The sequence below is a fragment of the Myodes glareolus genome, chromosome 8, assembly GCF_982192425.1.
Source record: "Myodes glareolus chromosome 8, mMyoGla1.1, whole genome shotgun sequence".
NCBI classification, from domain to species: domain Eukaryota; kingdom Metazoa; phylum Chordata; class Mammalia; order Rodentia; family Cricetidae; genus Myodes; species Myodes glareolus.
The window spans coordinates 35,829,398-35,842,641 of record NC_142033.1 but is presented as its reverse complement, the minus strand read 5'-3'; the positions used below and the strand labels follow the sequence as shown (position 1 = coordinate 35,842,641).

The following is a 13,244-nucleotide window of genomic DNA, read 5'->3' as shown; positions in this document are numbered from 1 at the left end:
CTCTATAACTGGATACTATAGCGTTTGCTATTAAAATAGAATATCACTTGGATACAGGTTGGGAAATTGGTTTTATGCCAAAATCGAGAAAGCGCAATTGGTGTCACTTAAGGCTCTAAGTCTGAATTCAGTCTCCAGAAAATGAATCTAAATATTTCTCCCTCTACAGGCTGACGACGAGGCCAAATGAAGACAGAGAGAATGAGGAAGAATGAGACATTATTTATGGAATATATATCCTAAGAAACTTAGGTTTTGGAATTATAATAAGAGGCAAATTATAGAACATGCTTTTATTTTTACACCACATAAAATGCACCTCTTTCAAGCAGTAGAAGTTAATTAAGTTTTGGGTTGAATGAGAAACTAGAATCAACATCCAAATGGTAATAATAAGCTCATTACCGCAAAATTAGTCCAGAAATAAGTAATCCAGGAAGCAAGTAACTCCTAACTTTTTGAACCCAAGGAGATAGCAATTTTATTCAAATTGGCTCAAAACCACTGTCATTTCCTTAGCAACAATTACAAAGGTATCAGAAAGCAGAAATGCTGTAGTTACAAGTGAGGGCTCCAAAAGTCAAGTTCACATACAACTGACATTGACAGTGTCCGTAAACATGAGTTACCCAACTCTTGGTAAAGCAACAGTTATTTTGAAGATAGATTTAAGGTAGGGTTACTCAAATGATACTGGAGACTATCCTGAACAGACTGGATAAGTGGAGGTTGTTGGATACACCTTCAGATCTGCTGCCTTAGTAGGACAAGGTTGGACCTGATGATTTGCAATTCTAAAACAGTTCCAAAAGGAGACAGTCCAGTTTACTGCTGTTTACAAACATCCACTCAAGTTGTTTCTATACTGTATTTACAATAGTTTCCTATGAAATACTGATACTATAAGTGTACCAAGAGAGTGAGTGTATCAGGAGAATGCAGGAGAAAAACGGGAACAATATTTTTCTTTATTAATGCATTGTAAACCATCTGAGCCTATGTTAATTCTATGGATGTAATCATCCCATAATAATAAAAGATATATCTAAATTCTTATCTATTTTATTCTACTATTTTTCCAATAGTTCCAAAATACTGTTTTATGTTCAGAATTAGTCTTTGTGTGTGACATTATCTGGCATTTGCTTATAAGATTATACTGCACTTTAAGACTGAATGAGATTCTAAATGTACCTGACTAGCAGAGGGATTTTTTTAGGGCATCCATTCAATAAATATTTGCATAAGCACCAGCTACATGGACAGGTTATAGAGGAGTTCCCTGCCTCAAGAAGATACCATGCTACTGGGAAAATCAGGGAATAAGCAGAAAAGAACAGAACAGATGAAATATGATGAATGACAGCTATTACTTCAGGATGGATACAGGCAGGTAGGAAAAGAAGAGGCTGCGAAAGCAATTAGAATTGCTTCTAATTCTGTGTTCAGAATCACTTTTCCAAAGCATTCACTTTCAAACTAGTCTGGAGCATAAACATGACCTGGAAGAGTCGGAACAAACAACAGAAATTGACGAAGGATGACAGTGCGTATAGGTCTTGCTATTTTCAAGGAAAAGAAAAGCGACCAGTTAGAACAAAGCAAAGGGTACTGATACGAAACTAAAGTCACAAAGAGAAACAAAACCAGGGTACCATGGACAGAGCATTCACCTACTCTGAGCCCTTTTTTTTTAAAAAAAAAAAAAAAAAGTGGCATCTTTTAAGTAAGGCATTTATATCACACGCTGCAGTGAATACTGTTTAAGCTACAAGCAACAGAACTTTCAGAGTGACAGGGAATGACCCAGAGGTGAAAAAGAAGATTTCTGTGGACTAAGTTATAGTTCCCACATTCACATGTTGAAATTCTAATTCTTGGTAACTTCTAATGACTATTTTTAGAGGTAATGCTCTAAAAATGTAATTGCATTAAAATGAGATTTTTTTAATGGTACTTAATCCAATATGAGTGATTGATGGCTTTATGAAAAAAGGAGATTAGAACACAGACATGCACTGAGAGAGAACTATATAAAGACAAAGAGGAGACACCTTTTCCATGCCAACAAACCAAGCTTACTGATGTCTTGATACCTCCAGACTTGAAAAAAAAAGTAAGTTCTGTTGTTTAAGCTACTAGTCTGCATACTTTGTCAAAGTAGCCCTGCAAAGATGAGCCCATAAGAGAACATTTTCCTTCTACTCCGCCCCTGGGTTTTTTTCTTTGATATCAAGTTTAGCTCTGACATGAATGTAGGCTGCCCTAAGGAGTTTGACTTGTACCCCATGAATACTGACAGACCACCAAAGGCTTGAAACAAGGAAGGATATGATTGAAATATACATTTAAAAAAATCACAAAGACTCTTGTATGTAAATAAGTTACAGGAGGCAAAAAGCAGACAGTGTCTTGTAAGAGGTCATTAACCTACTTAAGCTGATGGGACCGGAGTAGGGACTGGGAATAGAAGTGGATAAATCAAGTGGCATGTAATGCCTATAACGAGAAATAAAAATAATTATTATATAGTTAAGCTTTAGTTTTATGCCAGAGAAGATGCCACGTTCATTCCGTACGACATTTCATCTTTACCACACCCTTAGAAGGTGCTATTATCACTATCATGAGAATTTTATATATCTGGAAACTGGGTTCAGAGAGGCTAAGGTAGAATTCTAACTCTTCCTTGGGGCTGCCAAGATGCATTCTAGTTCCACTGCACTATATTATTCCATAAAATATTTAACCAGTTGTCATTTAGCCAAACATGGAAGTTTATTACGCAATCTCAGTTGTGCATCCAGCTATCCCTACATTCTTTTTGTTCAACAATAGGTTCTAAATTATATTCTTGTGGCCCTTTGTCTTCTTTCAGTCTCCTTGAATCTGTGCTTTTAGCATTAGCCGTTGAGATGAAATTTTAGTCTCTTTCAAAGTCCCAAACTAGCACAGTGCTTTGTAAATATGAGGTGTTAATAGTTGTTTCATTGTGTTTCTAATATCATTAATCATGATTTTTTTCAATGCTTCTCACAAATTTCAAACGTGAGACTTATGTGCTACATGAGTTAAGCTAAAAATATTTCCCAATTAAAGCAGAAACTGTCTGATTTTTATTTGTATTCTTTTATACAGGCAAACTGCCATGAAAAACGCAATAGGTCTCTGATAAATCAGTTGTCAATGAATAATGGTAACTAAGCAATTAAGAATAATTAGAGAAACTTCCTCTAATGGTACTGTTTAGGATGTTCAAATCAACCTTGCAAAGTACATAATTGCATAGAAACTAGACAATATGAGCATGGAAATATTTCTTCCCCATAACTATAGATATATTTGGGGAACATCAAAGACACTTTTTTTCCCCACAAAAATCCTACTTCTTTGGTAGTGGGGAAAGTTTAGTAATTATTTTTTAAAATCTTTTTGTGGGGGAAACACTTTTGACCCTGAGAGTTTGTTAGGCAAAGAAAGTAATCTTCATCAAGAGTCAGTCACACAGGGCTGTTAATATTAACTTCAGGGAGATAAATGGTCCTATCAAATTAACTTGCTGGAAGCAATTAAGAAAGTATCAGATAATCCTCCACTGTTTATTCAACAGTCAGAGACCTAAAGAACATCAATCCCCAATACTGTCTCCAATAATGATATACAATTTACTGTCATATCATAAAATAAAATCCTGTTTGACTGATTTGAGGACTAGTTCATCTTAGTTCTCTGTATTGTCTCCCCAGCTATTCTCCTTAGGAAACATTCCTGATTTTCAGCCCTTCACATTATACACATACCTTCATCTTACAAAGTGCCAGTGCTGTCCAAAACAAAAGAGACTTTAAGAACTTAGTTGGTTCCGTATGGGAAGCCTTACCCTGTCTGAAAAGCTGGTGGGGGACAGAGTGGGTGGAAGGTGGGAGGACAAGAGTAGGGAAGGATGAGAGAACTGAGATTGATATGCAAAAGAAGAAGAGATTGTTCTAAATAAATAAAATACCAAAAATAAAAGAATTTAGGCATAACACAATAGCAACAACATGTAATTTTCAGGGAACATGTAAAGATATTTCTAATTTTGCTTGCTATTAGCAAGACGTAGAACTATTACATTTACTGGATATTACACAAAAACAGATACCCACTGATTTCATCAACAAAGCAGGAAATAGCTCAGAGTTCTAGAAGCTTCCTTGCCTTAGAAGACATTAAAAACTAGTGCCTTCTACATTTTATGATTCTTTTAGCAACGTCCTCTGACTTTATATACAACAAAACTCTTCAGTAACAGGAGCAAAGAGCTCAACATAGTAAGAATAAAACATGAAAACAAGAAATTTATAAAATAAAAATCCCTGCAGTCAATAAAGGTTTTAAAAGATTTTCAGTGATATTAGAACTTGATGGAAATAATGAATATTAAAATTTCCTCAATAAAATACCATTTAAAACACTTCTATTCACACACACACACACACTTTCCTGCTGCTAAAGTATATCTGGATCCAGAATTTATTTTTATTGTAAAAGGGAGTTTAATTTTGTAAACTCACCACGGAAAAACAGTTTGGCATTATCTCTTCAAGCTGAACTCCTACTTACACTAAGATCCAGAGAAATCCACTCCTTGATATATATGCAAAAGAAACTCTTGCACATTTACAGCAGAAAATTTGGGCCAGAATATTCACAGCAATACAATCTGGGAAACAAGCAAAAAACCTACTGCCAACAGAGCAGACAAGTGAAACGGTTCTTATGCAATGCGAACACCACATAACAAGCAAAGGGAGGATCAACAGCATGATGCAACAGAAAGGATGAATCTTAGCATTGCATTGAACTTAATGATGCACCCTTAAGTTCAATGCGTAGCAAAAGTTAAAGCAAGTTAGACAGCAAGTTAAAGACAATTAAATGCTTTAGATATACCTTAAAAATAAGGATAACCTAAAACACCCATTCGAGAAAAGCTGTGGAATGAAATAATGGAATAATGAGGAGGGGAGAAAATAAATAGGAAAGTAGGACTGAAGAAATGGACAGCAGTGCCTGCTTTTGGGGCTGCACACTGGTTAACTGCTATGGTTATTATATTGTAGTAAATAAACAAATGGATAAATGAAAAGAAGGTTATGTGTCAGTCATAATGGGAATGTATTATTAAACAAACTTCATCATGTGTACACAAGGAGCCTTAAAATATATTCAAAAAGGCCTAAAATATGAAGTAACAATATGTAATGACAAATGTCTTCATATAAAATCTGAAGCCCTCTGAAACTTTATCTGAAACCACAATAATTCACTAATATCCTATTACCTATATTTGACATGGTTTATAGCATGATATACCAAGTGCATCTGTGTGTTCTTATTCCACAGAAACTTTAAATATCTGACAGCACTAGCATATTTGTTTCTTATAAACTTGTATAATGTGATCTTTCTTCCATGAACCCCTTCTCTCCTTCCCAATATGTATCTATATTGCACTAAGTCATTACCAATAGCAGACAAACAATTTATGATATTTCTAATCTTAAAAATATTTATATCCATATATTCCAAATAAGTATTTCTACATTACTTAAAAATATCCTTTCCATATATAAATTTCTGGAAAAAAAATCAGTACACACTGCTCCAAATCTTCCTTCCTGTCCCCTCCATCCTCTGCTGCATTCTGAGTCCCTGAAATTTTTGTCTGCACCAGGAGTGTCCCCCTAGCAATTCCATTGTTTTCACTAACATTCAAAACTATGTTTTCTCTCCCATTTCTAAAACAAAGTTCTGTTTCATGAAGCACAGTAATATCTTATGTTCAATATTTATCCTGCATTCTCAAAGTGACAACCAGTGAGTATGTCTTTTGCCAACAATAACTATAAAAAGGATGATTTAAAAAAAAATGGTCATTTGATTCTACCAGCTCCGTTTCTCTATCCATTCGTACAAATGCCTCTAGGTAAAGTCCTCTCTCTCTCTCTCTCTCTCTCTCTCTCTCTCTCTCTCTCTCTCTCTCTCTCTCTCTCCCTCTCATGCTACAAAACTGTTTTTGTCAACATTATCTAAGTCATGCATACCACTGAATATAGTGGTCAATTTAAGCCCATGTCTATATTGATCTGTTTGTTGGAAATTATCATTTTTCCCAAAGTATGCAAGTCCTCTTATTCTTCTGTTATCATATCACAGAATGCTCTTGCTCAGACTTTCCAGGGAAAAATTACTCTTCCTTTTTCCATGCCTGATAACATTGGAGGCATCAGAGATCAGTATTTATGCCTCTTCTTTGCCATCTTTAATCTCTTGTAATCTCTTTGGTCTTAAGACTTCAAATACCATGTGCGTTGACATACCCACTACCTCTAAAATGCAAACTTCTCTCTACTTGATATCTAGAAACATGAATTTATCATATACACATGCATATCATTCTTCCATGTCTCTACGGGGCTTCTATTATCATCCTAACAACTGTGTTACATATAGATAAATAGATAGATAGATAGATAGATAGATAGATAGATGATAGATAGATAGATAGATAGATAGATAGATAGATAGATGATAGATAGATAGATAGATAGATAGATAGATAGATAGATAGATAGATAGATAAACTTTACTCGGCCTCATTTCTTGTATTTTCTCACAAACTTTGCATTACAACTGTCATCCTTCATCTTAGCAAAATAGAGACAGAAGACAACTGAGAGATTACTTAGAAGTTGAGAGATTACTCTGTCACCTGCTTGTACAAAGTGTTAATCATGTCTTGCCTTATTGAGTGTGAAAAACTCCAACCATCTCTGCTTCTTTCCGTTCTTAACACAACATTCCTAGTGAGCCTTTAAAAGTTTGCCAATCCAGGATATGCCCCTGATATAATCCTCTCTAGTCTTGTCTGGTCTGACTCCGAATAAAAGCAAAATCTACAAGCATGCTTACAAAACTTTATACAACCTCTTCTTTGTTATTGCCCCTTCTTCCTCAGCACTTTCTTCTACACTGTACCAGTCCCGACTTCCAGCCTCCACAGAATTGCATCCAGATTTCCTGCTCACTAGAAGACCCCCTCCCCAAACAAGCTTCCTGGTTTTATCCATCTATGTTCAATGCTAAGGTATCATTTTATCAACAAACCCTTCCAACTGTGTGGTTAAAACCGTCTCCCATGATTTATGTTTGCTGACACCAGACTCACAGCACACTGAATAGTTCCCTTGTCTTATGACTTGATTTCCTGCCTCTTCTACTAGCAAGTGAGCCGGGGAGCAAAACTTGGACAGTCCCCCATAGCTTTAAACACTACACTTGTTCAGTTTCTTAGAATAGAAATCATGGAGCTATTTTTGCTTTCCTTGATCATTCATATTAAATATTCCATCACTTTTGTTGAATTAAAATCCCCAAAATATCTTCTCTGCTCATTTCTGTCCATCCTTCCTGCATCTGCACCATCCCCTGCATCCATCTACATAACGAATAGCAATTACAACAACAACCAAACTCTGAAACACAAAAGCTTCAACTATGTCTCGTGTTTCCTCTGTTTCTAAACCTTTCTTTACATATCAACCAGACAAGTTCTATCACAGCCTAAATTGTGTTAAGTCAATGCCTTACCTAAAGAACTTCAATGACATCCAAGTTTATTAAGAGACTCATTCAGGCCGCTTTATAGAAAGACCCTTTATAAGCTGGCTTTTGCTTACTTTCCCAACCCAATACTCTAATATCCCTGGCCCTACTTTCAAACAAGAAGTGTACCAGAAACTTTTTATTCTCAAAATCATATCAATCTATTGTCTACTTTTTCAGTTTTTATTTGTTCTGTTTGTTCTCCTTGTTAAGTTGGCTTGGTTTTGTTGGTGGTTTGCTTGCTCAACAATAACTGTTTTCTTACCCTGTCCCTCCTGGCAGATTTTGCTGCCAACTTGACTTTCTTGGCCCTTATTTCTATGCAGACTAGATTCCTCTCCCATCTTATTTTCTATCTTGGTGCTGCTTAATTATCCTGCAGCATTATCATTTATTTATTTTATCTTTCCTCCTTTTAAATATATTTTTTGCTTCAAGGTAAGACAATAAGGACCAATTTTGGTTTTAAAACCTGTCTTAAGAACTATGTAGTACTTCTTTTACATAATACTGTATTTGCACACTGGTATAACAAATGAATCAATGAAAGACTCTGGAATGATGTTTTATCTTTCTGTTCCTCTATTTGAAATGTTCATTTGATCTAAAATTATTAATTACAGTTTGGTATTCAACTAATAGAGCTAGCATATGACAAAGGAAATTTCAGATTAAGATACAGACCATCTAAAAGCATCACTGTCAGGGAAACTTATCAGGCTCACCTGAATGAACATGAGCTTCCATGTTTTCTTCTCCATTTTAAATATTATTAAAAGTTGTGACACAAAGTTCTTATGTTTTTCTCTATTGGTTAAGGATATTGCTTATTTATCCTGAGCTAAGTAACAAGGCATATTCAGGACAACTTGACTCTTAACTCACAGTATTCTTCAAGGGACCCTGAGAAATAGACAAACCCATCAGCTGTCTGACTAAAAACTTAAAGATGTGGTATGAGTTGGGACTTTGTCAATTACTAGTTTCCATTATGTTGGACAGTTAATTCGAACTTCTCACTGCCTCTTTTCTAGCAGAGGGAAAAATGCCTGCCCTGAACATCTCTGCTTCTGTAATAATCTTCTTAAGTATTATATATGAAAATATTTTTAAAACCACAAAAAACTCCAGTAATATGAAGTCCTACTGCACTAGTGAGGAGCCTCATAAAATTGATGACAGTCTTCTGTTTCCATATCAGAAAGGTTATGGAAGAGGATCTAAAACAACCATCTATATTGATTATTTGAGATTATGTGCCCCCCAGGACTATGATGTGTACCTTAGATAAGTGAAAAATAGGGAGAGACAGGATCCCTAAACTGTCCTCCTGTGGGCAGCTATTTAGTCTTATAAAGCCATACTGTGTTCAAAGTGGACAAGGGACAGAAGGGATAACTTTCTTCTTCCTTTGTGACAAAGTCAGCTTGGTGCCACTTCTAAGCATGAACAACGACGTCAGCATGATAGGAACTGACTCATCAGAAGCTGAAAGACTTCTGCCCTTCAGAAGTCCATTCCAGTTTCTCTCAACTGCCCTGCTCTTCTCACCTTTCTTCCCCAACAGGGGAATGTGGAGACAAGAGAGAGGAGTTCCTGGGGGGGATGAAGAGAGAGAACCATTTCAGTTCCCTTTATCTCCCCACAGCAAGCTGTGCTGCTGAGTTAAAAATACATAATTTGGTTTCCAAATCTATTTCAACCTCTGCCTGGCCTACTGAGTAGTCACAAACCATCCGATTTCAATTCACATCTTTGCTTTTAGCTTTATTTTAAATGGAACAGAGCTAAGTTGTATAAACAGATAAAAAGTAAATGTCCCACAAAGAGCTGAAATGGGATTAAAGGAGGCAGGAAGTCAATCCATATTTACAGTATACCTTGGCCAAAGTCTGAATGGTTTTCATCTTATTTTTAAAATGCCAAACTTTCCACAAAGTATAAAATGTCATGTCATAGAAGAGACGAAGGTTGTGGCCTATAAAGTTATATGATGACAATAATGTTTCCTTTTATTTTAAGTAGCTCACAATTAAAATTTCATATAAACAGATAATTCACTTACTGCAGGTGATAATTAGCACCCTTCTGTCACGTTTGGAATATGACATGTTTACAGAGACTGTCCCGCTTCTGAAAAGTCAGTCATCTGACCACAAATACGAGCAGAGTGAAAAAAAATCCCTAATTTTGTGCTTTGTGGTAATTTCATAAGCAATTAATCACCTGCTAGCGCTCAATGTAAGATAACTGCAACCCTGCCCTACAACGGTTTAAAAAGATGACCAGGTGAGCAGAGATGCAGATCACACAGCAAGGTCAAAAAGGATGAATGGTAACGGCCTTGAGACCCGAATCCAGCACTCACGTTGTGGTCCCCACAGTACTAGAGGAAAGAGGACATGGTAAAAATGCTCCTGTACGGAAGATCCCTGTCTTCTTTTTTTTCAGTTGTCTTACAGCCAAGCGAACATATTTTTACTTTCAACACTTACTAATAAAGTCATATAGATCCAACTATAAATTGTACTTTCATTTATGAATATTTAAACTACATGAGTTATATTTTTCATACTTTTATACATGAAATGTGAAGTTTAAAACCCTTCTGGGAAGATAAAGCCTCTTTTATTGCCATAATGTAGTTTCAAATTGTATCACATCATCTAGAGAATTCTCAACAAAACTATTTTTGACCTCAGCTGATGATTTCCTCGTCACTTATGAGAGCCCGCACGTTGACAAATGATTCCTTTCTCTAATGAAGTCTCTTTTCAAATTTTCATGAAGGCAAATGGGATGTGGGCACCCTATACTGGGAGAGACAATTAAGGAACCAAGCAGGAGACACTTCCTTCCGTCCCATCCACCTTTAACACTGACAATATACAGACACCCAAGGAATCTGCTCACTCCTTCACAAAACGTTTGCCATCAAATCCAGAAAAAAAAAAAAATGGGTTGGGCCGGAGACCAGATGGCAGTCCATCACTAATGTGCTATGTGCCCCCATCAAATTCTCCCTTGTCTGTAGTGCCCTCGTTTGTCTTGCCTTCCAGAGAGCCACCTCCCGATTCTCCCCAAGTCTACTTTGTCCCACCATCGCTTCTCACTCGGTCTACAGTCCTTCTTCCTCAGAACCCATGTGTTCTCCACTCCAGGATCCTATTTTATCTCCTCTCCCACTCTCCCTCCTCTGCAGCCTCGATCGAAGGCATAGAGCACCGCCCCCCGGCAAGCTTTAAGTTCACCTTTTCCTCATCCCACCACTCAGTGTGGAACATCAACCCAATCTACTGGCGTTCTCCTGTAAATACAAAATGCCACCTCTGCACAAATCCATAAACTCGACTTGAATCAGCCTAACTTTTCAAATCTGTCAAATGGGGAAAGCCACAGCATTTTCTTGGAGTTGCTGTGAGAGTTGACAATAATGTACACCAAATGCTGATCTAGTTGAAATTAATTAAATAAGCAATAACAATGGTCGTTAGGGTTATCATTCCTATCATTACAAGAATTTTGACGACTCTAGGTCTGAGGCCTTCTTTAACTCATTTACAGTAGAAAGGACAGGGACTTGGCATTCAGACGACTGAGCCAAACCAAGCAATATCTTAGCAAGTCACTTTTCCCTGGTGAACTGCATTGCTGGAATGTCTGAGGTGAATTCTATCTGATTTCAGAGCACTCAATGCCTAGACCCAAACTTTGCATGTAGTCAACTATTTTATATACAAAGGGAATAGGGTAAGAGAAAAACGTGCTGTGAATGTGTCTCTGTTGAGCGCTTTACAGATACTGATTGGAGGAGGAAATAAAGCTATACACTTCTGAAGCATTAGAGGAAAAATGTGAGCGACCAGCACCCCAAAGAAAGTGAGAAGATAGTAGGAAAGGACTGGGTTCCCCAGCAGAGCAGCCGGCTTCAGCTTCGTGTCCCAGATTCCTGTCCTAGGTGGAACACAGGGTGAACCTTTGGCAGAGGGAGGAACACGTGGGAGGAGAGAAGACCTGAAGCCAGCTACCTCCAGTGCAACAATGTACCTGTGCAAAGTGGACAGATTCATGGAAGCAAACCCCATACTATGGCTCAGAGAAGCCGGGCAGCCACAGTGCAGCGGCTCTGAGTTCATTTTTGACTTCCCAGTCTCCCCCACCCTGCAGTCAGGTCTCAGGAGGTAATTAGTGTGGGGGAGGCCAAGCTCCTGAGGGGGCGGGGAGATGGGAAAGTACGGGTGGAGGCGGTCTTCTTGTCATAGGTCTCACTGAGAAGAGGAAGAGAGAAAGGGGGGAGGCGCTCGAGAGAATGACTGGTTTTTATTTTTGCACGTGAGGCGCACCTAATGATATTTCCACAAATAGACAAGCAGACCAGAGACGGACACACAGAGCACACTTGCGTGTTTTGAAACAATCCGTACCCCCAAATCCAGGACGCAGCCTGTTGTCATAACCATCCAGCAAACTGTCCAGGATACGGGTAAAATTTTCCGGGCACATTTTCTCGTCCTTTGAGTTCTGTCCTGGGGATTCGTTTAAACTGCAAGTGCAAAAATAACGGGGGTGGAAAAGACTATTTTAAGAATGAATCTGAGAACAGGTGGAAAAGGGGTTGCCTTCTAGGGAAAGAGTCGCTGGCCTTAAGCTAAAGAAGGGTTGGGGGTTGGGATATGAAGAACCAAAATGGTCAGGAAAAGCGTATCCCTGGGCAGCACGCACTCCCAGACTGCAAGTATCCTCGGGCAGCATGTACCCCAGCACCCGCGCTTCCTGCACCCAACTGCCCACTGCTCTCAGTCAAGGGAAAGCTTGGCTTTAGCCCATATGATACTGAAGACAGGAAGATCTGGTTCACTCGGGGAAGGATGAGTGGTCCAAGGGGGTGCTGTGGATCTGGACACTTGTCCACCTTTCCCATGCACCCTTACCCTATGACACCCTCCCACCCCACCACCCCCCGGAACTCACCAAGTCGCCAGGCACAGGAAGTGCAGAAGCGCAAGGCTGACCCCGGAGCACAGCGCGATCGCGGGTACCTTCTGGACAGAAACCATCTTCGCAACATGCCATACTTTAAGCCTGTTCACGTTTCCAGGCTCTCGAGATGCCCTGTGCAGGGTGCGAGGAGAGGGCAGAGTGGCTCCCGCGGCGTGCGCACACTCGCGCTCACACTCGCCCGCGCTCACACTCGCCCGCGCTCCGCCAGCCCAGCCGCGGTGGGCGCGTGTGTGCACGCGGCCAGGGGAGGCGGGACCTGCGCGCCCGCCCCCTCCCTCGCCGCTCGCGCCCAGTTCGAGCGGAGCCTGGGCTCAACTCCGCACCTTGTCGCTCCTGCACGCGCTGCTCTCCAGTGAACTTGGGAGCTCCTGCCACGCGAAGCTAGGCAAGTTTGATCCAACCTGTAACTCAGGGGACACGACCCACGGTCGTTCGTCCCTGCTCCCGGTCACACAACCCCAAGTGAGTCCCCTGCCACAGGACGGAGCGGACTTCTCTCTCTGATCACACTCGGTTCACCAGGGTTTTGGCATGAAACAAAGAAGCGCCTTTCTCTCGGGTTGTATGAGGACTTCTCTGTGCCCTCTGAAGAG

General features: G+C 39.2%; 1 protein-coding gene across 3 annotated transcripts in view; it reads right to left on the bottom strand.

Moving 5' to 3' along the window:
* Gabra4 (gamma-aminobutyric acid type A receptor subunit alpha4) overlaps window positions 1–12,853 on the bottom strand; it is a 76,282-nt gene extending 63,429 nt beyond the window's left edge. For 2 of the 3 annotated variants that reach the window (XM_087908971.1, XM_087908973.1), the window contains exons 1-2: window positions 12,622–12,849; window positions 12,075–12,193 (exon numbers count right to left, since the gene is read on the bottom strand). In XM_087908971.1, the coding sequence (XP_087765097.1) occupies window positions 12,075–12,193; window positions 12,622–12,707 (205 nt within the window). In that variant the 5' untranslated portion in view covers window positions 12,708–12,849. Of the gene's footprint in view, window positions 1–12,074; window positions 12,194–12,621 lie in introns of all 3 variants that reach the window. The other variant, XM_087908972.1, reaches the window with a different exon arrangement.
* Between the last annotated feature and the right edge of the window lie 391 nt (window positions 12,854–13,244).